We start from the raw sequence: 23,306 nt of genomic DNA, 5'->3' as shown, positions 1-23,306 counted from the left end.
GGATGGATGGATAGATCATTATTTTTTGTTTGCCAATGCACAGTGTACCAGTAGGAGAACATATTTGGCCACTGAGCCAGTGATGATGGATGATGATTATATTAGTGCAGGTGATTGTGTGATCGGGTACTTCATCTTTCTATCTGCTGTTGTGCCAGTAGGATACTTCAGTAGGCTGTTAACTTGCAGTGTATTTCTTTATTGACACAAAGTATCGATGAGCATTCTTTGAGTTTGTCTTAGTTTGGGGTCTGCGTGTCTTTTTTTTCTGTTCAGTCTCAAAGCTTTTCAGGGGCTTAAGGTCTTACTATTGATCAGTTTGGTGCTGGTCCAAGGCTTCTTCATACTGACAGCAATAATGAAACCATAATAAAAGTTGTTGAAGTGGAAATGTGTGTCTGTGTTTTGCACTGGCCTGCTACTTTATGCTGCTGTGTAGTCATATGGAGGTTATCACCTTCCCGACCCATCGTGTTGTTGACAGGTACAATATCTTATTTAACGTACTTGCTTGTGAGATTTAAGTGAGCACACTTGAAATGTTACGAATTCTCAATGCAAAGAAAATGGAAACACAACGACAGCAAGCAAGTACAGTATGTGAATCTAGTGAACCAGGTAGTGGGTCTATAAACTGTAAAAACAGAACAGAACAGAAAAAAAACTAAATTACTTAAAAAAGACACAAAATGACAAAAAAAGACAAAATTACTAAAAAAGGATATAAAATGACCAAAAAAGACACAAAATGACTGAAAAAACACTAAATTACTTCAAAATGACCAAAAAACGACACAAAATGACCCAAAAAAGACACAAAATTACTTAAAAAGACACAAAAGTATTAGAAAAAGACAAAAAATTACCAAAAAAGACAAAAAAATAATTAAAAAAAAAGGACACAAAATGAACAAAATAAAAGACACAAAATTACATTCCATAACATTTCGACTGCTTCTGGTAACAACATGGCAGATAATAAACGCTCCGGTAGCAGCTGCCTTTCTTTTTGTTAACATCGTCATAGAAACAAGTGAAACAAAGCTCCAGCTGGAGCAATAAAGGGACCTTCCACACACAACACGGTAAAGTGCCATTCATATAAAACTCACATTAATCTTTCATATCAAGGTGAGGGCCACAAAATATTGTCACGAGGGCCGCAATTGGCCCGCGGGCCGCGAGTTTGAGACCCCTGCTTTTAGGAAATACACAAAAGGTATAAAAAGAGTTTCAGGGGTAACAATGTCTTGCTACGCCGCAATGAATCAACAAATCCATCATTGTAACTGTTTGAACATTTCCAATAACACAAAATACTACAAACTACAAAAATAATGTCTAAGCACCATAGCGGTTATGTTTTTGTGTCCCCATTAGAACAGCTATGCTCTGAGTGTTCTGCTTTTGGATAAAAGCATCACTTTAAAAGGCAATTTACCACAGAGCTGATTGTCTGCTTGCAAAGCAATGATTCATACACTCTTAACTGTCCTAAAAGCCTCAAAATGATACTCCAACTTTATTTCTTTTGACATCCCAACTCTTGAAAACTTTTTTTCATAAAGAGACTGAGCTATTACAGCAGCATATCTGAATTAAAAGTTGCTTCATGGTAAATGCTCTTTCCGGCTGCTGAAATTCACTCCAGACTTCCCAATTACTGCCTCAACTTCTGACCTACTTATTGCACAACCACCTCACCCTCTTCCCAATGTCTCGTAGTTCACAGCCAGTTTTTCTGTTATGTCAACACCATCCCTGCCCTGGACTAGTCCGGAGAGAGCTCTCCATCCCTTCAGCCAACAGCACTGAGCCTGATCACACATCTAATGTAAAGTGTATAGGGGAGACAGATTACCTGGTCCTTAACCCTTTTATCAGGCAAAGAACCATATTTGGTAACTTGAGCGGACATCTATAACAGGTCTCCTCGCTCTCCGTGAGCTCATAGAACCTGTTGTGGCAATTTTGACAACTGCACTAAGTTAATGGTTTAGCTGGCCAAACACAAAGCACTCAATACTCTGTTCAGCAAGTTTTATTAGCACATTCGTGTTCCATACACCGCACAATCCCGAATGGCTCTTTTACAGTACAACATTACATTACATTACATAACATTACATGTCATTTAGCAGACGCTTTTGTCCAAAGCGACTTACAATAAGTGCATTCAACCTGAAGGTCCTAGACATAGACCTCAGGACAAACAACAACAAAGCCCCATACACCGCTCGACTTATGACTGTTGTATTTTTCAGCATTGGCTTTTCAGCAAGACTCAATGTGGTCCTATCTTCCTGCCCTATACATCACATTAGGACAGAGGCCACTGGCCCACACGTTCCCCTCAGTCATGGTGTTATCAGAGTTGAGTTCAAAGAGTGATTTCCCAGAAGGCATTGTGTCTTGAATACCAAGTAGGTCACCAGATTTCCTTCACAAACCACATGAATCTCTACATCACAGATGGTGACACTGTGGCATCTGACCAAGTAAATCATACAAGATTCAAGCTTTCCTTTTATTGTCATTGTATTAAAAAAGTATACAACTAAATTTTCGTGTGCTTTAGGGTTGCCAAAAGTATCGATACTCAAAAAAGTATCGATACTAAAACGATACGATACTCATTTTCAAAAGTGTCGATAAAAAGTGTTATTTTCTCTCTTGAAGTCCCAGAATGAAGCAGAGAAAAGTCGACTTGTCAAGCTTGTGTAATATTTTGCACAGCATCCAAAATATTGTTCTAATTGTTATTGTTTATTGTATTTATTTATTTTTTGCACTACCTCAGACCTGAAGCTTGTTATCATAGTTGTTTTTCTTTTTGCACAACTGTTTTTTACTACAAATATTTAACCTGTGGTTCTGTTCATTTTAACATGTTGCATTTTTCTTGTTAATAAAAATATTTCTGTTACATTTTGGGGTCTTTGTTTTTACCCTTGTATTTTACCTCGAGTATCGAATATTTTCTTGAGTACCGGTGTCGAGTTGAAAATTTTAGTATCGTGACAACCCTAGTGTGCTTCTCATATATAAGGTGCTTTAAAAAACACATTCAGATATTACGCATTTGTAATAAGTAGTCTAAAAAGATAATGAATAGTTTAAAGGTAAAATATAAAGTGGTGATGGATGCAAATGATGTGTTACTGTCTATTTAAGGTTGCTGTGGGCAAGAGACTACGGTATAATAAATATAATCATAATAATTAGGGCGGGGACTCGATTAAAAAAATTAATCTAATTAATTAGAGGCTTTGTAAATAATTCATCGAAATTAATCACATTTTAATCGCATATAAATATTTGACCTGAGAACAGTGAGAAGTAATTGTTTTCCATGGATTTTTAGTATACCATTGAATAATGACTGAATACATAAGCTTAAGCAACAAAAATATTGTTTATTTTTGTTCAAGTCCAACAGACCAGTGACATTTTTGCCATTAACTGTAGCAATAGCATATTTATAAATATAGTACATGTCATAAATCCAGGTAGCCTATAGGTAGGTAGACCTTCTGTAAACTAGAATACTTTGGTTTTTGAAGTAAAACACAATCCACGCTAGCTAGCACACTAGCCGCTAGCTGCTATATGTTTAGCATTGAGGTGATACTTGAGGCTGGATGTGCTGCTATGGTGATATGTGAATTCCTTGTTGCCTAGCAACACAACCATGCTCTTATGGACGCTTCCATCCGTTGGTTTTTAGTAACTAAATGTCCCATCATCCACGGGGCCAACCAAAGGTCTCATCAGCTTCTTCCTTCATGTTCACTGTGGTTTGTTGTTGTCTCAACTCATCAACGCTAGTTGGTGCTCCAGTATAATCGGTCCTCCTGAAACTCATCAAGTGAGAAACGTTCCGCGTGCAAAAATAAGTGCAATTTTTTTTAACGCGTTCATTTTTATGTAATTAAATAATAGTAATTAACGCGTTAGAGTCCCGGCCCTAATAATAATAATAATGACTCAATTGACCTTGATCTGCAATATAAAAATGAAACATTTTGCAAAAAGTCTTGTAATGTCCTCCAATAACACTTCAGGGTTGACATTTTCATTTTCCAGGAGTGCCCTATAAAGGGTTAAGTAGCTGCAACTCTGGCCCAAGAGTCCAGCATCGACCCTGAAGGAGTGTCCGAGACAAACTCTCCCAGTATCACTTGTCATCAAGGTGAAGGGCTTTATGTGTCAGTTTCTGGAGCCACTAGTCGAGGTGCATTATTTAAAGTGAGCAATGACTCACTCCTCAGGGAACCAAGGAGCCGTGCAAAGTGGCAGATTGGGCCGGGAGAGGAGACGGCAGGCTTAATAAATGCACACATTAGCGCGCTCCATTAGCTTCACCTTTATTTGCTTGTAGTCTGCCACCTGCTTGTCCCACTGTGCTTTTGTCCATTTTAAAGTTGATGCAGGCACCTTATGTGTTGCATGGATACATTAATCAAACAGGCATCTAGAGGTGAAGCTTCGTGCATCGCTGCAAATACCTAGCAAAGACATGCAGATTTAGTTCTCCTGCTCTGATCATTCATAACATCTATCTTCTGCTGCCGTCTCATCTCAACCGAGAGCATTTATTAAAACAACTTCAGTAATCAAGGCCTGACAAAGTTACTTGATTGAAAGAACATGATGTAAAACATGAGCAGTAACTTAAACTAATCAGTGTTCTGTTTAAAAAAAACATCACAAGGCACTGTGACCTGATTTTTAAAACCATCGTAATTACTTTTCAACTAACTTTGATACCACTTCATCTCTAATCCCAGACCTCGGTGTTGTGAAACCCACTTGACTGGGAAAATGGCTGTAAGCAACAAGGCTAATCACTTGAAACAACTCACTGTGTCATTTGGTCACTTATCATGAAAGCTTTTCAGATAACTATAAATTATGTTTGAAATGAACACGTTGAATAGATGCTTGAAGTACCTGTGCAACTGACACTCAAACAGCAGTATGGCTTTTTACAAGGTGAAGCATAATGGTGCATTTTTTTAAATTTTGAACTGTAGACTCAATCACATCCACACACCCTTTGTGTTAGTTTTAATGAGTTTTTAGGGTGAGTTTGCTAGTATTAGTTTATTTTTTATTTTTTGAAAAAGCTTTGGTTTTGGTTTTATTAGTTTTAGTTTTTTTAAATGGGGTATTTGTTGGGTGGGAGATTAAAATAGGTCACAATAAATTTTGCCTTTATTTCCTTTGTCTGATCCATCTTCATTATGTATGGAAAAAGTAGACTTTGGTCATTCTGTCTTCTCATTTTGTGTCTTTTTTGGTCATTTTGTATCTGTTGTTGTGTGTTTTTTAGTTATTTTGTGTCATTTTGTGTCTTTTTTTGGTCATTTTGTGTCGGTTGTTGTGTCTTTTTTAGTTTTTTGTGTCATTTTGTGTCTCTTTTGGTCATTTTGTGTCTTCTGTGGGGTTTTTTTTGGTCATTCTGTCTTCTCATTTTGTGTCTTTTTTGTCATTTTGTGTCTTTTTTGGTCTGCTTTGTTTTCTAGTCTGGACGTGATGAAGAAGCCATGCTTTGGCGCTTTTGGAGACTCCAGAGGGTTAATCATCAAGATCAAGAATAAGAAATTAGTATGGTGAAGATAAAAAAGTGTGCCATCAGCACACGAAATAAAATGTTGGAGACTTACAGGAAGGGCTGATGTTTAACAACCAGTTGTGATTAAATACTGATTACTACTGCTAGTATTAATATTCAGATCATAACAACATGTGATTTTATGGGCCAATGGAATAATGGGCAGTATAAAGATTATCAGTGTCTTGTGGTTTAGATTGTCATTACAACCCATCAGACTTTCTGATAATTACTTCATCAGAGGAACCTGAATGCCTAGCAACCAATTGGTCCCCTGCTCTTCTTGCTTTGATAACGTCAATAAAGGACAGTGTGTGTGTGTGTGTGTGTGTGTGTGTGTGGATCTAAGCTAAGTCATTGGACTATTTCAAGAGAAAATGGAAAAGATGATGACCATACAGAAAATCAATGCCCAGTTTTATTCTCAACCCTTTAAAACAAACATTAAATTTAAGTTTTCATAGGTGATATTGGCCTTAAAAAGCTTATAGGGATTGCAAAGTCAATCGATGTTGGGAAGTTGGCCCGTCCATCTGTTCAGACTTTATTTAATGTTTAATGCTATCTGAACAACTTCCTCTGTTTTATTCATGGTTGTCAGAGGATGACATCATGATCCCTTGGTCTTTGGACTCTGGATGCTCTATGAGCTGTTCTCAATCATCACAATCCATCCAACATGTAAACTTTCCATTAATAATCAAAAGCTAATGTTTGAATTAATGATAGGATCGTTTCTACTGGTTCAGGGAAACACTGACATCTTATTAACCATGAAGAACAAACAAAGTGATGTTTGTTTTTCTGGTCAGAGAAACACAGAATGGGTCTGTGGTTCACAGTTCTTAACTCTATGGAGTCTTATTGGGCTATTTTGTCCATTTTTGAATCCTTTTAATGTCTAGTCGTGTCTTTTTTAGTTATTTTGTGTCTTTTTTGGTCATTTGTGTCTGTTGTTGTGTCTTTTATAGTTATTTTGTGTCTGTTGTGTCTTTTTTTAGTTATTTTGTGTCTTTTTTGGTCATTTTGTGTCTGTTGTGTCATTTTTAGTTATTTTGTGTCTTTTTGTGTCTTTTTTGGTCATTTTGTGTCTGTTGTGGGCTTTTTTTTGGTCATTACGTCTTCTCATTTTGTGTCTTTTTTGGTCATTTTGTGTCTGTTGTTGTGTGTTTTTTTAGTTATTTTGCATCTTTTTTGGTCATTTGTGTCTTTTTTGTCATTTTGTGTCTTCTGTGGGTTTGTTTTTTTTGGTTATTCTGTCTTCTCATTCTGTGTCTTTTTTTGGTCATCTTGTGTCTTTTTTGGTCAATTTGTGTCTTTTTTTGTCATTTGTGTCTTCTGTGGGTTTTTTTTGGTCATTACGTCTTCTCATTTTGTGTCTTTTGTTGTGTGTTTTTTTTGTTATTTTGTATCTTTTTTGGTCATTTGTGTCTTTTTTGTATCTTTTTTGTGTCTTTTTTGTGTCTTTTTTGTCTTCTGTGGTTTTTTTTTGTTATTCTGTCTTCTCATTTTGTGTCTTTTTCGGTCATTTTGTGTCTTTTTTAGTCATTTTGTGTCTTTTTGTGTATTTTTTGGTCATTTTGTGTGTTTTTGTGTCTTTTTTGGTCTGCTTTGTCTTTACAACTTTTTTCCGTCTGGGTGTGATGAAGAAGCCATGCTTTGGTGCGTTCGGAGACTCCAGAGGGTTAAGGAACATGAACATGGTGTACACACTGTTGTTTCAATGAAGCATGTTGGATGATTGAGTGTATCTATGACATGTATGTATATTACTATATATATATACTATGTATATATTATTTGCCAGAACACAGGTATATATTTTAAATTTACCATAGACTCTCAAGCTGGTATTAAAACTGACAATAGCAAATCTCTTTTTAACAGAAATACTGTTTTCAGTGACAGACTTTTCCATTCGCTTCTACTTGTTTTTCTACTCAGTTTTTTTTCTGTGTGTGCTGTTACTGAAGCGCAACACTTCCTGAAAATGCTTCACATTAAATGGCACCAAGAAGAAGGAGGGATTATTCCCTTTGAGCAACTGGCAGGCTTTAAATGTGAAACAGCTGGAGGAAGTGAGAGCTGAGCAGCAAAGAGACACACAGTACAGTGGACCTGACTGAAATGCATCTTTTTTATTATTTCAGTTAAATGAAACACTCAGGGCAGCGGATTGGTGAGCATGACAATAAAATGTTTTACTGATGGAAATTTATGAGGGGCCGTCAGGGACATAATTCAGAATCACCATTCACACACACACACACATATAAAACAAAACACATTCACACACTACAGTAAAAACCTTACACACTCACAAGTGAAATGCTTTCACACACACCACTGAAATGTTATGCTGTCTCACACACACTACTGGAATGCTTTTATGCACACAACTGAAATGTAGTGTTCTCATACACATTACTGAAATGCTTTCACACACATTATTGAAACGTTCTCATAAATACTACTGAGATTTCAGTGTAACTGGAAGGTGTTTCAGAGTAAAAAGAAGGTGTTTCAGTGTTAAAGGGAGGCGGCATGGAAGAGGAAGTGGAACCGCTAAGTGAACACCTCCTGCAGCAGCAGCACATACACACTGTACTGCTACAGAGCTTACTGTAGCTAACTGTAGCTAACTGCCGCTAACGGCGGCTCTTCTTAACAAGCCAGCCTCCGACTCGTTAGCGGCTCATTAAGAAGAGTAAGAAGGAGTCGCTGGATTTGTCTCCAGTTGCTTACTTGGAAAAGTGGTCGCTAAGGGGGTCTGAAAAGTTGCTGAATTTAGCAACAAAGTCGCTAAGTTGGGAACACTGCTTTGCCGGCTTTTACAAATGCCGTGTGTTGTTGTCGTGTACACCAGTAGTTCTCAATCTTTTTGAGTCGCGACCACCAATTTAAAATGCATGTTGTCTGCGACCCCCGCTCACTGAACAGAATCTTCACAGTTAAGATCAGACAAACTCAGTTGATTCGATAAATTTTGGACAAATAATGAAGCAGACAACAACTAAAACGTCTCTCTGTCTGTGCATTTATTGTTACTTTTAATCTAAGTCCTTTGCTTTAAGTTTAAAGGTCCATTCTGACCTCCTGATTGTGTAACAGTCAGCTTCAAGCTAGAGACTCCTTGGAAAGTAACAACTTGATACTTTGGGATTTGTCAGAAAAGACACAAAATTGACCACAAAATGACCCAAAAAAGAATCAAATTGACCACAAAATGATCAAAAATGCACAAAATTACCAAAAAAAGTACATAAAATTAAGCAAAAAAAGGACTCAAATTGACCACAAAAAGACACAGATTGACCAAAAATGAAACACAATGACCAAAAGAAGACAAAATGGCCCAAAAAATAAACAAAATGATCAAAAAAAGACACAAAATGACTAAAAAAACCCACACAATGACCAAAAAAGACACAAAATAACCAAATAAGAAATAAGAAATGTGTTGATGGAAACACGGCTACTGTACTAGAATATAATAAAATACATATATGTATAACAGTGGAGATACAAAGAAAACAATGCTTCATTCAATTTTTAAATAAAGATGATAAGAGGTACCGTTTTTGGTTTTCAGTTCTACTTCACAGAGTGTTTGCAATATAACAAGTAATTCACACAGAAGTGCTGCTATAAAGACAGGGTGACCAAAACAACACGACATGACATGACATGACATAAGTGTATGTGCCACGGAGTGTAACAGGCGAGTGGAGGGAGGGGATGCTGCTGTCATCATACTGTAAATGGAAACATGAACTCTTCTACCTTGGGAGCAGTCAAACATTTCAGATCAAGATGGATCTGAGTTTGACGTCTGACAGCTATTATTTCTAAAGTATGATGTCACCTTGGCGAGGACACAGAGCTGGGAGCTGTGGACCGAAACCAGCAACGTGTCCGTCCAGAGACGTGTGCTGTGAGATCTATGGACCGTGAGAGCTGATGGCTTAAAGCGAGAGTAGCCTCGGCTCTCCATCCAGAGAAACAGATCAGCTGGTCAGCCTCTGTGGGCAGCCTGCTCTCTGCTCTGACTGGAGGCCGAGCAGCCGGACACTACGCACCGCTACACTTCTACTGGGACCCTCAATATTAGATTATCATTTTAACCCTCAGTCTGGAGAGCAGCACTTAATGTCTTCTGAAGGTTTTTATCCTCTGAATTAAAGAAGAAAACCAGGAGCATCTAAAGCAGCTGTTCTCAACCTTGGGGTCGGGACCCAAATTGGGGTCCCGAGATGATTTCTGGGGGTCGCCAAATCATTTTGGAAATCAGCGTGTGTTAATGTGTTTTAGTCTTTTTGGTCACTTAATGTCTTGTTTGGTCATTTTGTGTCTTTTTTTGTCATTTTGTGTCTTTTTTTGGTCATTTTGTGTCTTTGAGGTCATTTAGTGTCTTTTTTTTTGGTAATTTTGTGTCTTTTTAGGTCATTTTGTTTCTTTTTTTGGTCATTTTGTGTCTTTTTTTGGTCATTTTGTGTCTTTTTTTGGTCATTTTGTGTCTTTTAGGTCATTTTGTGTCTTTTAGGTCATTTTGTTTCTTTATTTGATCATTTTGTTTCTTTTTTTGGTCATTGTGTCTTTTTTGGTCATTTTGTGTCTTTTTAGGTCATTTTGTGGGTTTTTTTTGATAATTTTGTAGTCAATATGTGTCTTTTGGTCATTTTGTGTCTTCCTTTGATCATATTGTTTCTTTTTTGGTCATTTTGTGTCTTTTTAGGTCATTTTGTTTCTTTTTTTGATCATTTTGTTTCTTTTTTTTGGTCATTGTGTCTTTTTTGGTCATTTTGTGTTTTTTTTAATCATTTTGTAGTCAATTTGTGTCTTTTGGTCATTTTGTTTCTTTTTTTGGTCATTTTGTGTCTTATAGGTCATTTTGTGTCTTTCTTTGGTTATTGTGAGTCTTTTTTGGTCATTTTGTGTCTTTTTAGGTCATCTTGTGTCTTTTTAGGTCATTTTGTGTTGTTTTTTTTGATAATTTTGTAGTCAATTTGTGTCTTTTGGTCATTTTGTTTCTTTTTTTGGTCATTTTGTGTCTTTTTTGGTAATTTTGTGTCTTTTTTGGTCATTTTGTTTCCTTTTTTTGGTCATTTTGTTTCTTTTTTGGGTGATCTGAACTGTGCGTGTGAGATTGTGTTCAGTGAGTGGGGGTCACGGACAACATGCATGTTAAATTGTGGGTCGCGACTCAAAAAGGTTGAGAACTACTGCTCTAAACAATAATACGCAGCATAGCGTGCTCTCTCTGAAATGGTCAGCTGGGCCTCTTTAACAAAGCACACATATGGGAACTGGTTTCATCATTAAAAGCTTTTTTCCTACCAGGACAAAGCTGTTTCTGCCTCAATAGATTGAGGGATTTATCTTTCAATACGAGGCGCTCATAAAACCTTGGACGCAAAGGGAATATGTCTGACCTAAGCAAAACCGTGCCTTCAAAAGATTTAGATGAGCCTTTGAAAAGCTCTAAGAACACATCTTTAAAAAAAAAAAAAAAAGGGAGAAGCTTTATTGGAAGTCTATCAGGGTGTGAAGAAGTAGGTTGGACAGGGATTGGGGCTGGACGCTGCAGCAGGAAAGTAAGGATACAATCCTCTGCATGTCCTCTGGCCTGCTGCAATGGAGAGAGTGATTGACAGCTGGCGAGATGACAAGCACAACAGACCACAGGGAGAAATATGGGCGTCTGCAGTAAACATCCCCCTCTGTTCACACAGCAACGGGAAAAAATAAGCACTTGAAAAGCACCTCTGTGGTCAAAACCAAATACTGTCAGGTTGGAGCCAGAAATACTGTATTTTTAAATGTTTCAAAGGCAGATAAACCAGTGGTAGAAACCAGAAGATTTATGCTGGCAGGTAAGATGTCTAAAAGAAGGATGAAGGAAGCTCTAGACCTTCTTGTAAAAATGCATAAAAGCATCATGAAATACAATACATTTCCACAAAACCTCCGAAAGAAGATCTGCTGCTAAATCCAGAGATTCATGGGCTCAGTGCACCTGTAGTAGGGCTGTGCCATATCGGATCCTTCACAATAATATTGGTGTATTTTTTTTATGGTTAAACTTACTTACTCTCTACAGCAGTAGTTCTCAACCTTTTTGAGTTGCGACCCCCAATTTAACATGCATGTTGTCCGTGACCCCCACTCACTGAACACAATCTCACACGCACAGTTCAGATCACCCAAAAAAGACAGAAAATGACCAAAAAAGACAGAAAATGACCAAAAAAGACACAAAATGACCAAAAAAGAAAAACAAAATGACCAAAAAAGACACAAATTGACCATAAAATGATTAAAAAAAGACACAAAATGACTAAAAAAAGACACAAGATGACCAAGAAGACACTAAATGACAAAAAAGACACAAAATGACAAAAAAGACACAAAATGACAAAAAAGACACAAAAAATTGACAAAAAAAGACACAAAATTACTTAAAAAAGACACAAAATGACAAAAAAAGACACAAAATTACTTAAAAAAAAGACACAAAATGACCAAAAAAAGACACAAAATTACTTAAAAAAGACACAAAATGACCAAAAAAAGACACAAAATTACTTAAAAAAGACACAAAATGACAAAAAAAAGACACAAAATTACTTAAAAAAGACACAAAATGACCAAAAAAAGACACAAAATTACTTAAAAAAAGACACAAAATGACCAAAAAAAAAAAAAATGACACAAAATGACTAAAAGAAACCGACAAAATGACCAAAAATGTTGTGTTCAAAATGAGGTTGAGAATAGCTGCTCTACAGTACCTCTACTTACACTCTCTGTCGCTACACACATGCAGCTTTCAAAATAAGAGCATGGTGTGTTATCAGAAACCACCACAGAAATTACAAGAAGACTGTCAAAATAAAATGCCTTAAATAAAACATACAAGAACCTTTATTCTCCTTTACAAAATGTCATTAAAATATGCCCCCGGAACCCCTAAATGGTTATTTTTATTATTTGCTCATACTCAAGAGTCAAGAGTAATGTTTTTGTATTTGGCAACTGTTGAGATTTGCACTTCACACTACATTTTAGATTTTTATTTATTTATACAGACTAAAAAAAAAATCATATTTTCTATATCTTTTTGAGTATTTTGTAATATCGTGAAGAATAATCGATATCGCAAAAATTGCCTGAAATATGGTGATATTATTTTAGGGCCATACTGTATAGCAGTAGTTCTCAACCTTTTTGAGTCACGACCCCCAATTTAACATGCATGTTGTCCGTGACCCCCACTCACTGAACACAATCTCACACGCACAGTTCAGATCACCCAAAAAAGACACAAAATGACCAAAAAAAGACAGAAAATGACCAAAAAAGACACAAAATGACCAAAAAAGGAAACAAAAAGACCAAAAAAGACACAAATTGACCACAAAATGATAAAAAAAGACACAAAATGGCCTAAAAAGACACAAAATGACAAAAAAAGACACAAAATGGCCTAAAAAGACACAAAATGACAAAAAAGGGAAACAAAATGACCAAAAAAGACACAAATTGACCACAAAATGATTAAAAAAAGACACAAAATGGCCTAAAAAGACACAAAATGACAAAAAAAGACACAAAATGGCCTAAAAAGACACAAAATGACAAAAAAACAAACACAAAATGACCAAAAAAAGACATTAAGTGACCAAAAACACATGAACACTTTAACACAGTGGAGACAGAGCTGACTTCCAAAATGATTTGGCGACCCCCAGAAATCATCTCGCGACCCCAATTGGGGTCCCGACCCCCAGGTTGAGAATAGCTGCTGTACAGGATACTGTAACCCTCCTCAGAACAAAGTAGAGCTGCTCTGCTTCTTTGAGGCCAGTAAAATAACAAGTCCTTTGAAGGGAAAATTGACTGACTGCTTTTAAAATTGACCAAAAATAGCCAAACTCTCGTCTCATGACAGGCAGAACTTACTCCATCCAGTGATGTTTGCATCTTTTTATTCCAACGCTCTGTCGAGCCAATCCACGACCCCATTGTTACTACTAATGTGCATTTTGTGGGCTCTCGTTTTTGTGTGACTTTGTTCAAGCGGAGCAGCGTGAATAAACACTGACACTTCAGAGGAAACTGGAAACCCTGTTGGCTCTCTGCAGGGAAGAGCGTGCTAACCCCCCCCTGGAGAGGAGCTGAGTCCATCCAAGGGTCATTACCTCGCCGTGATCAGAATACATAATGCATGCAGCGCCGAGATGAAAGGCCCCGGGAGACGTCTGCGCCGTGCACGTCCATCAGAGCACCGCGCTCCATTCATGACCGCATTCATCATCGTTTAAACAAGATTCCCGGGTCGTGACTCTCTCCCAGAGCGCCACGCTGTTGACACCGAGCGGAGTACATAACTACATATTGACTCCGTGCAGAGTAGTGGGGACAAAACAAGAGATTGAAGGATCGGAGGTTTCTACAAGTCAGTCGAGCTAAATGAAGGACTCAATTACAGAGACCCCCCCCCCGGGTCTCGAGTCCTCCACACATCAGAGCTCAGACTATCACCTCTAAAGAAGAGCACCCATCATAACACCTAGAGCAGTGACTCCAACCTTTTCCTTGAGGGACCCACAATTTTACCATTGTAAACTTTGGCGACACAATGCAGTTTCTGCACAGTGATGTGACACATATCTTTGTTATCAGCGTACACTCAAAAAAAGCAAACTGTGTGTCTGTTACCTTCTCCTTAGTCTAACATGTAGCTTCTACTAAATAAAATGATGTTTTGTGGTTGAACAGTTTTAAAACATGTAGTTTTAGCATAAAATGCAACACTTTCTGTTAAAACAACCTAATTCCATTGCTGAATATAATATTTATTTCCTGAATAATTACTATTATGTTCATTTTCATATGATAAAGGTAATCTTAAAACTGTTTTGTTGGCTCAGCACAATTAATTCATGTACTTCACTATTTTAAAAAGTAGTTGTAACTACCCTATTAAATAAAGTAACTCGTAATAATGTCATACACGTTTAAATGGCCGAAGAAAATTACATTAGTATGTTACAATTACCCTTACAAATCTAGTTGGACTGACCTGGTAATTAAGTGACAGTAACGCAAATACATAATGTTGACCCAACATATTTACATTTTGTTCACTCAACAAAACTGTTTCTCAAACAGTTTCTCTAAATTAAAGCATTTTATTTAGGTGGAAATTATTTCCATGATTTTATTTTGTTTTTTGTATTTTGTTTGATCTTATGTGATGTGACACATATCTTTGTTACCAGCGTAGTTTCTGCTTTCACAGGACACCAAGTCTGTGTGGACTTTTGGTTGAATTTGAGGTTAAATTTACACTTATATCAGGGAGGGGCAACTGGAGGCCCAGGGGCACCCTCACTTATTTTACCAATTAATGTTGGATATTAAAGTAAGTGGTTATTTTTTATTTGCTTCAGAACCAGAAGTGTCACTCACCTCAAGTGAGTGTTAAAACTTTAACCCTTTATCGGGCGAAGAACCGTATTTGGTAACTTCAGTGGGGGGAGGTAATATTTAGAGAAAAAAGTAGCAAATTTACTCGATTAAAGTGGCAAATCTACAAGAAAAAAAGTTGCAGATTAAAGAGATTTAAAGTGGCAAATCTGCGCAAAAAAAGTTGCTGATTTAAGAGATTTAAAGTGGCAAATCTGTGCAAAAAAGTTGCAGATTTAAGAGATTTAAAGTGGCAAATCTGCGCAAAACAGTCGCAAATTTAAGATATTTAAAGTGGCAAATCTACAAGAAAAAAAGTCGCAGATTTAAGAGATTTAAAGGGGTGAATGTGCGCAAAAAAGTTGCAGATTTACAAGATTTAAAGTGACAAATCTGCGAAAAAGAAGTCGCAGATTTAAGAGATTTAAAGTGGCAAATCTGCACAAAAAAGTCACAGATTTAAGAGATTTAAAGTGGCAAATCTACAAGAAAATAAGTTGCAGATTTAAGAGATTTAAAGTGGCAAATCTGCGCAAAAAAGTTGCAGATTTAAGAGATTTAAAGTGGCAAATCTGCACAAAAATAGTTGCAGATTTAAGAGATTTAAAGTGGCAAATCTGCACAAAAAAGTTGCAGATTTAAGAGATTCAAAGTGGCAAATCTGCACAAAAAAGTCGCAGATTTAAGAGATTTAAAGTGGCAAATCTATGCAAAAAAAGTCGCAGATTTACGAGAAAAAAGTGGGGAAAAAAACAACTTTTTTTCTGGCAGATTCACCACTTTAAATCTCATAAATATGCACATTTTTTTCTCATAGATTTGCCACTTTAATCTAATAAACTTTTTTCTCAAAATATTTCCCCCCTCCCCCGGGTCCGTATGTTTTTTTTTACACATTCTGGCTGTATGTAATATCCTTCAATATTCTCTAGGGTTGAAATTTGGAATTTGCAAGTATTCCAATGAGTGTCCTATAAAGGATTAATGCGCATTTTTGAAAGTTTTATCAAATTTAGGTGTTTCCATCAAGCTTTTCTCATGCCAATCTTCAAAATGTGCATAGATATTCACTAATGGACTTATATGTTGACCTGAAACTATGAAAAACACATCAGCGAGCCACTGGGTTGCACTGGTTGACATGTTCCTACATTGCCATGAAAACACACATGAGTTTAGTTTGACTCAATCCCACATAGACCACCCTGCCGCTATGAATACTCACTGCTGTTGTGAGTATTTACAGCAGAACACTGAATACCACAGTATCAAATGTTTATTAACCTGCCGCTGAGAGCAGTCCCACATAAACGCACTATTTCCTCCCATTTGAGTTCCTTTTGCAAGTGTACCAGGAACTCCTATGCCTTTAATAACAACCAATATCCTTGTCAGTAGGAGCCACAGACAGAATTGGGGAATCAGTATGTGTTGAATCATTGACTATTAACATATTTTTGCTCTCAGGTTTGCTTTTGCAAGTGATATCTGCAAAAAATTCCGATAGCACTTTAGCTTATATTCCACACACATTCAACATTGATTTGTTGCTTATTAGCATGCAAATAAGTAACATATTGGCTTATTCTGCATGGCCTTATTATACAACCAGTAAGACATTAACTAAGAGTTTCCCTCAATAACCTCAGAATTATTGATTGTTAGTAGTAAGCAAGGAAGCTGTTGTATATGAGTCATGATCTTAATTTGCTTTACTTTGTATGGACTTTATAATCTCTACATAGCATTGAACGAAACCATGGAAACAGCAAATAGCCAACGTGACTGTCAATCATTACTCTACAAAGTGGGTCACTTTGCGCCAATGTTATTCTACCAGTGAGCCACTTTGTAATGTAATGATTGACATTATAATCTACCAATCCTCATCAATCATCCAAAAGGAGCCACCAGTCACGTCAAAGGTCTGGAGAAGGTGTTTGCTATTTGCAGCTGTGGTTGCCAGAACATCACCGTAAAACATACAGTGAGCGTATGTAAATGTAAATATCAGCAAAAACTGTAATTTATACAGAATAATCCCATTACTTTTAGGATAATTGTGTCATCATGGTATTTCTCCATTAACTTTACATGGAAATGTTATATTTTTACAGCAAAACTGTGTGTTTTCTACAGTTTATGGCAGTAGAATTCAAAGTTTTATGCTATTCTTTGATTTACAGTAATTAAAAGTATCTACTAAGGTGATGTACAATGTTTGATTTTATGACCTATTTCTGATGCAATTTGACAGTGTTTTACTGTAATTTCTACAAACATTTTTTACAGTGTATGATTTTAGGTTAATCTGTTTGGGTTTGCCGGTGTTTCCTTTGGGACACAGACTTTATGGGCGGGATGACGGCCCCTATTTCACTCTGATGACCTGATTGTTTGCCTTTTGCCGATGTGATCAGCTGGTCCATCAACCTGATCTGGAGCACCTGGCCGCTGTTCCAGCTGGATAAAAGGGCAGCTGGCTGTCAGCTCACTCTCTCTCTTTTCCTTTGCCAGCGTCCACACCCTTTTGGTTCCTTTGGCGTTTCATTCATTTCCACTTCACAACACCCAACAGCAGTAGTTCTCAACCTTTTTGAGTCGCGACCCCCCAATTTAACATGCATGTTGTCCATGACCCCCGCTTACTGAACACAATCTCACACGCACAGTTCAGATCACCCAAAAAAGACACAAATTGACCACAAAATGATCAAAAAAGACACAAAATGACCAAAAAAAAAGACACAATGACCAAAAAAAAGGAAACAAAATGACCAAAAAAGACACAAATTGACCACAAAATGATAAAAGAAAAAGACACAAAATGATTAAAAAAAAGACACAAGATGACCTAAAAAGACATAAAATGACCAAAAAAAGACAAAATGACCAAGAAAGACACAAAACAACCCAAAAAAGAAACAAAATGACCAAAAAAAGACACAAAATGACTAAAAAAAGACACAAAATTACCAAAAAAAGACACAAATTGACCACAAAATGATAAAAAAAGCCACAAAATGACCAAAGAAAGACACAAAATGACCAAAAAAAGACACTAAGTGACCAAAAAGACTAAAACACATGAACACTTTAACACATGTGGAGACAGAGCTGACTTCCAAAATGATTTGGCGACCCCCAGAAATCATCTGCTATTCAGTTTCAGAAATATAAAAAACATAAACACTGAACTCTTCACAGCAGATCTGCAGCATCTCTCAACTACATTCTTTTCACCTGATGAAGCCGTGGACTATTACAACAGCAAACTGAGCAGTCTCCTGGACCTCCACGCCCCTACCAAAATCCGAACAGTCACTTTCACCCACTCAGCACCCTGGTTCACAGGTGAGCTGCGGAAGATGAAGGCAGCAGGGCGAGCTCTTGAACGGCGCTACAAGGCCTCTGGCCTCACTGTACACAGACAAATGTACCGGGAGCACCAAAAAGCCTATGCAAAAACTTTAAAAGACGCTCGGTCACACTTCTATTCCAATGCCATCAGAAACAGTCCTGGAAACTCCAAGCAGCTCTTCTCCACTGTAAACCATCTCCTCAAACCCCAATCTCCCGCTCAGACAACCCCCACAGAAGAACAGTGCAATAATTTCATGACCTTCTTTAAATCAAAAATTGCACAAATTCGCTCTGCCCTCACTGGTCCTTCCACCCAAACTGCCTCTCCAACTCCTGTCATCTCCCACCCCCCCCTAAACTGTTTTCCTGAAATCACCCTGGAAGAGGTACAAGACATCATCAGGAAAATGAAACCATCCACCTGTGCCCTGGACCCTCTCCTCCACCTCCCTGGTAAAAACACATTCTGCTGACTTAGGTCCCCTGATCACCTCTGTCATCAACCACTCCCTCCAAACTGGTCACATCCCCCCTGTCTTAAAAAACGCTATAATCAGACCACTCCTAAAAAAAACCTGCACTAAATCCGGATGTCCTATCAAACTACAGGCCCATTTCCAATCTCCCATTTCTGTCAAAAATACTTGAGAAAGCAGTAGCCATCCACCTTCAGGACCACCTCAAACACAACAACCTCTATGATAAACTTCAGTCTGGTTTCCGTCCTGCCCACAGCACAGAGACAGCCCTCGTCAGAGTCACAAATGACCTCCTGATGACATCTGATGCCGGTTCTCCCTCCCTCCTCATTCTTCTCGACCTATCCGCTGCATTTGATACAGTTGACCATGATATTCTGTTAAACCGGCTTCACCTCATTATTGGACTCACTGACACTGCCCTCACCTGGTTCAAGTCATACCTCACAAACCGGACAGAATACATCTCCCTTGGTAAATCCATATCAAAACCCCACACAGTCACCTGCGGGGTCCCCCAGGGGTCAGTCCTTGGCCCCCTCCTCTTCATCCTCTACCTCATCCCCCTTGGACAAGTCATCAGCCGCCACGGAATTTCTTTTCACTGTTATGCCGATGACACACAGCTCTATGTCAAAGCCACAGCTGCAGCCCCACCTTCATCGTCATCATCATCCCCATCAAAACTCACCACCTGTCTGGAGGAGATAAAGGCGTGGATGGAGCACAACTTCCTCCAACTCAACAGCTCAAAAACAGAAGCCATTATGATCGGCACTCCTCATCAGACCAAGTCATCATTCATAACAAGCATCACCTTCTCTGGCCACAACATTCCCCTCTCCTCCTCCTCAGTCACCAATCTGGGGGTAAAAATGGACCCTCAACTCACCTTTGAATCACACATCAATCACCTCTGCAAGACCGCCTTTTTCCACCTTCGCAACATTGCCAGACTCCGCCCCATCCTCTCCCTCCCAGATGCCGAAAAGCTGGTCCACGCCTTCATCTCCTCCAGATTGGATTACTGCAATGCACTTCTCATCGGGATCCCTAGCAAGAGTCTGCAGAGACTCCAATACATCCAGAACTCTGCAGCTAGGATCCTGATGAGAGTGCGGAAATATGATCATATCACCCCCATTCTCCACTCACTTCATTGGCTCCCCGTTTCCACCCGGATTGAATATAAGGTTTCCCTCCTCACTCACCAATGCATCTACGGAAATGCCCCCTCATATCTCAAAGAACTACTCACCCCGCAAAACGCAACACGCTCTCTCCGCTCCACCCACTCAAACCGGCTCCACACACCAAGAACCAGACTCAGCACCATGGGAGACAGGGCTTTCTGTGCTGCTGCCCCACGGCTGTGGAACGCCCTTCCTGACACCTTGAGGGCACCACAGTCCATAGAGACTTTTAAAAAAGGACTAAAAACATTCCTTTTTAGAAAAACCTTTGGTTCCTCCCATCTAGATGGTTTTTAGATTATGTATCTATGTTTTCTGTTTTTAGCTGTTTTTTCCCCCCTTTTTTTTCCTTTTTATAATTAGACTGTTATGTTTTTAACCTGTAGCACTTTGAGATTTCCTGTAATCTTAAGTGCATTACAAATAAAATGTATTATTATTATTATTATTATCTCGCGACCCCAATTGGGGTCCCGACCCCAAGGTTGAGAACAGCTGCCCTACACCTTACATGATCAATGCACCCACTTTTACATGACTGAAACCACTGACGTACACACTTCATGCTTATGTTACTTTAGGTTGTGTTACTTGATTTAAATAAATCTATTTTTTAGGGCCGGGACTCGATTAAAAAAATTAATCTAATTAATTAGAGGCTTTGTAATGAATTAATCGAAATGAATCGCATTTTAATCGCAAATAAATATTTGACCTGAGAACAGTGAGAAGTCATTTTTTTCTCATGGATTTTTAGTATACCATTGAATAATGACTGGATACATAAGCTTAAGCAACAAAAATATTGTTTATTTTTGTTCAAGTCCAACAGACCAGTGCAATTTTTGCCATTAAGTGTATCAATAGCATATTTATAAATATAGTACATTTCATAAATGCAGGTAGCCTATAGGTAGGTAGACCTTCTGTAAACTATAATACTTTGGTTTTTGAAGTAAAACACAATCCACGCTAGCTAGCACACTAGCCGCTAGCTGCTATATGTTTAGCATTGAGGTGATACTTGAGGTGATATGTGAATTCCTTGTTGCCTAGCAACACAACCATGCTCTTATGGACGCTTCCATCCGTTGGTTTTTAGTAACTAAATGTCCCATCATCCACGGGGCCAACCAAAGGTCTCATCAGCTTCTTCCTTCATGTTCACTGTGGTTTGTTGTTGTCTCAACTCATCAACGCTAGTTGGTGCTCCAGTATAATCGGTCCTCCTGAAACTCATCCAGTGAGAAACGTTCCACGGTGCAAAAATAAGAGCGATTAAAATGCGTCAATTTTTTTAATGCGTTAATTTATGTGTAATTAATTAATCTTAATTAACGCGTTAAAGTCCCGGCCCTAATATTTTTTATACCTGCTCTGCACCGCGTCTCTCCCATTTTTGTCATCTCCTTTGAGCCGGGTCATGTTTTTTTTAACTTCTTAAGTGTCCTTGTTCTATTCTCGTTTTTTTTCTGTTGTTGTTTTTATTTATGCTACCTCAGTATCTTGTTCTATTGTATTTTATTGTATTTTTTTGTACTTGAATACCGGACTGCTGTGACAACCGAATTTCCCTTCGGGGATGAGTAATCTATCTATTTATCTATCTATCTATCTATCTATCTATCTATCTATCTATCTATCTATCTATCTATCTATCTATCTATCTATCTATCTATCTATCTATCTATCTATCTATCTATCTATCTGTCTATGACACAAGGTAAAGCATATTAAGATCATAACTCATATACAACAACTTCCTTACTTACTACTAATAATCAATAATTCTGAGGTTATTGAGGGAAAACTCTTAGTTAATGTCTTACTGGTTGTATAATAAGGCCATGCAGAATAAGGCATTAATAACTACTTAATAATGACTAATTAAGAGCCAATATGTTACTTATTTGCATGCTAATAATCAACTAATTAATGTTGAATATGTGTTCCCTAATCTAAAGTGTTACCAAATTTGCAAATTCAGACCTTTTGGATGCATGTGACAGCGTTAAAGTGGTAACTTTATAATCTTGTGGCTGTGTTGACAGGTGAAGGTCCTGTTGAGCTCCTGCTGAATAAATGCTGCAGCTGTAATTGAAGCACCGGAGGACGGTAAATAATTAGGCAGAAGGAGCAGAGTGAGGACAGAGGATGAGAGTGAGTGTGAAGGATGATCAGATAGGAGGAGAGTGACAGACAGATAGATGCTTCAGATGATATTTGGGTAAACTCTGGCCTCACCTTGCCTCTCCCTGATTGATCACCATGTACATCTCCCAGGACATATTTTCAGCCACGGCTCCATGAGGCACCAGCAGGCTGACCCCTGGAAGACACACACACAAGTGTCAACAGCAACAACTCCAACAGCCTGACAGTGGAGGTGAAAATAAGGGCTTCCAGCATGTCCTACATGCAGGGGTTATGAGGACCTTTGAGAGTTTCATTTTTCTTGAATGAACTGTGACATTTAACATAAAAAAGTAAACCAAGCTAAGGTGTACAAATAACACTTCATTGTTTTTTTTTAATTCTTCTTTTCAAACCGAAAAAAAATAAAAACCATAAACTACAACAGTGTAGGCTAGATGCATATACATATTCATACACATACTCACATAGGCACCATTAAAAAGATGTACATAAACATATAAACATTTACACACATACAGTATATAAAGCCCTATACACATACATGCATCTGCCCTGTTTTAAGTAATAAGATAGAAATAAGAACCAGTTAACTTAATATTCAATATGCATTTCCTTATATCATTTTGGTCCGAAAAAAAAGGGAGTAGGCCTCTCCCCTGATACTCAACACTTCAAAAATGAGAAATTATATCTCTATATATAGCCACCTAATGTCAAATAAATATGTATTATTATTATTACCATTATTTATTTACTTATTTTCTTATTAGTCAACCATAGTATATCAAAAAACTTAGATCTGAGAATTTCTATTACTCCCGCAAAGAAAACAAACAAACAAAAAAAACAACAACAAACAAATCAAAACACTGAAGGCAGTTACAAGAACGTCCTCATCCAGCTTGCGAGTTGTACTTTTTTAGCATGTCATTTTTCATAAGCCGTTTTAACTTAACAATTGTTGTGCATGATTTCATGTCATCGCTGCAGTTATTCTATATTCACACAATACAATAATTTTAATTT

At 37.7% G+C, this 23,306-nt stretch overlaps 1 protein-coding gene across 1 annotated transcript in view; it reads right to left on the bottom strand.

Annotated features, from left to right (window-relative positions):
• unc5db (unc-5 netrin receptor Db) overlaps positions 1-23,306 on the bottom strand; it is a 392,579-nt gene that overhangs the window by 68,054 nt on the left and 301,219 nt on the right. The window contains exon 11 of the mRNA XM_059338101.1: positions 22,368-22,452. Within this exon, the coding sequence (XP_059194084.1) occupies positions 22,368-22,452 (85 nt within the window). The remainder of the gene's footprint in view (positions 1-22,367; positions 22,453-23,306) is intronic.

This window comes from Centropristis striata, chromosome 7 (genome assembly GCF_030273125.1).
Source record: "Centropristis striata isolate RG_2023a ecotype Rhode Island chromosome 7, C.striata_1.0, whole genome shotgun sequence".
Lineage (NCBI taxonomy): Eukaryota > Metazoa > Chordata > Actinopteri > Perciformes > Serranidae > Centropristis > Centropristis striata.
Note: the sequence above shows the minus strand (reverse complement) of the source record. Positions and strands in the feature narration are given on the sequence as shown.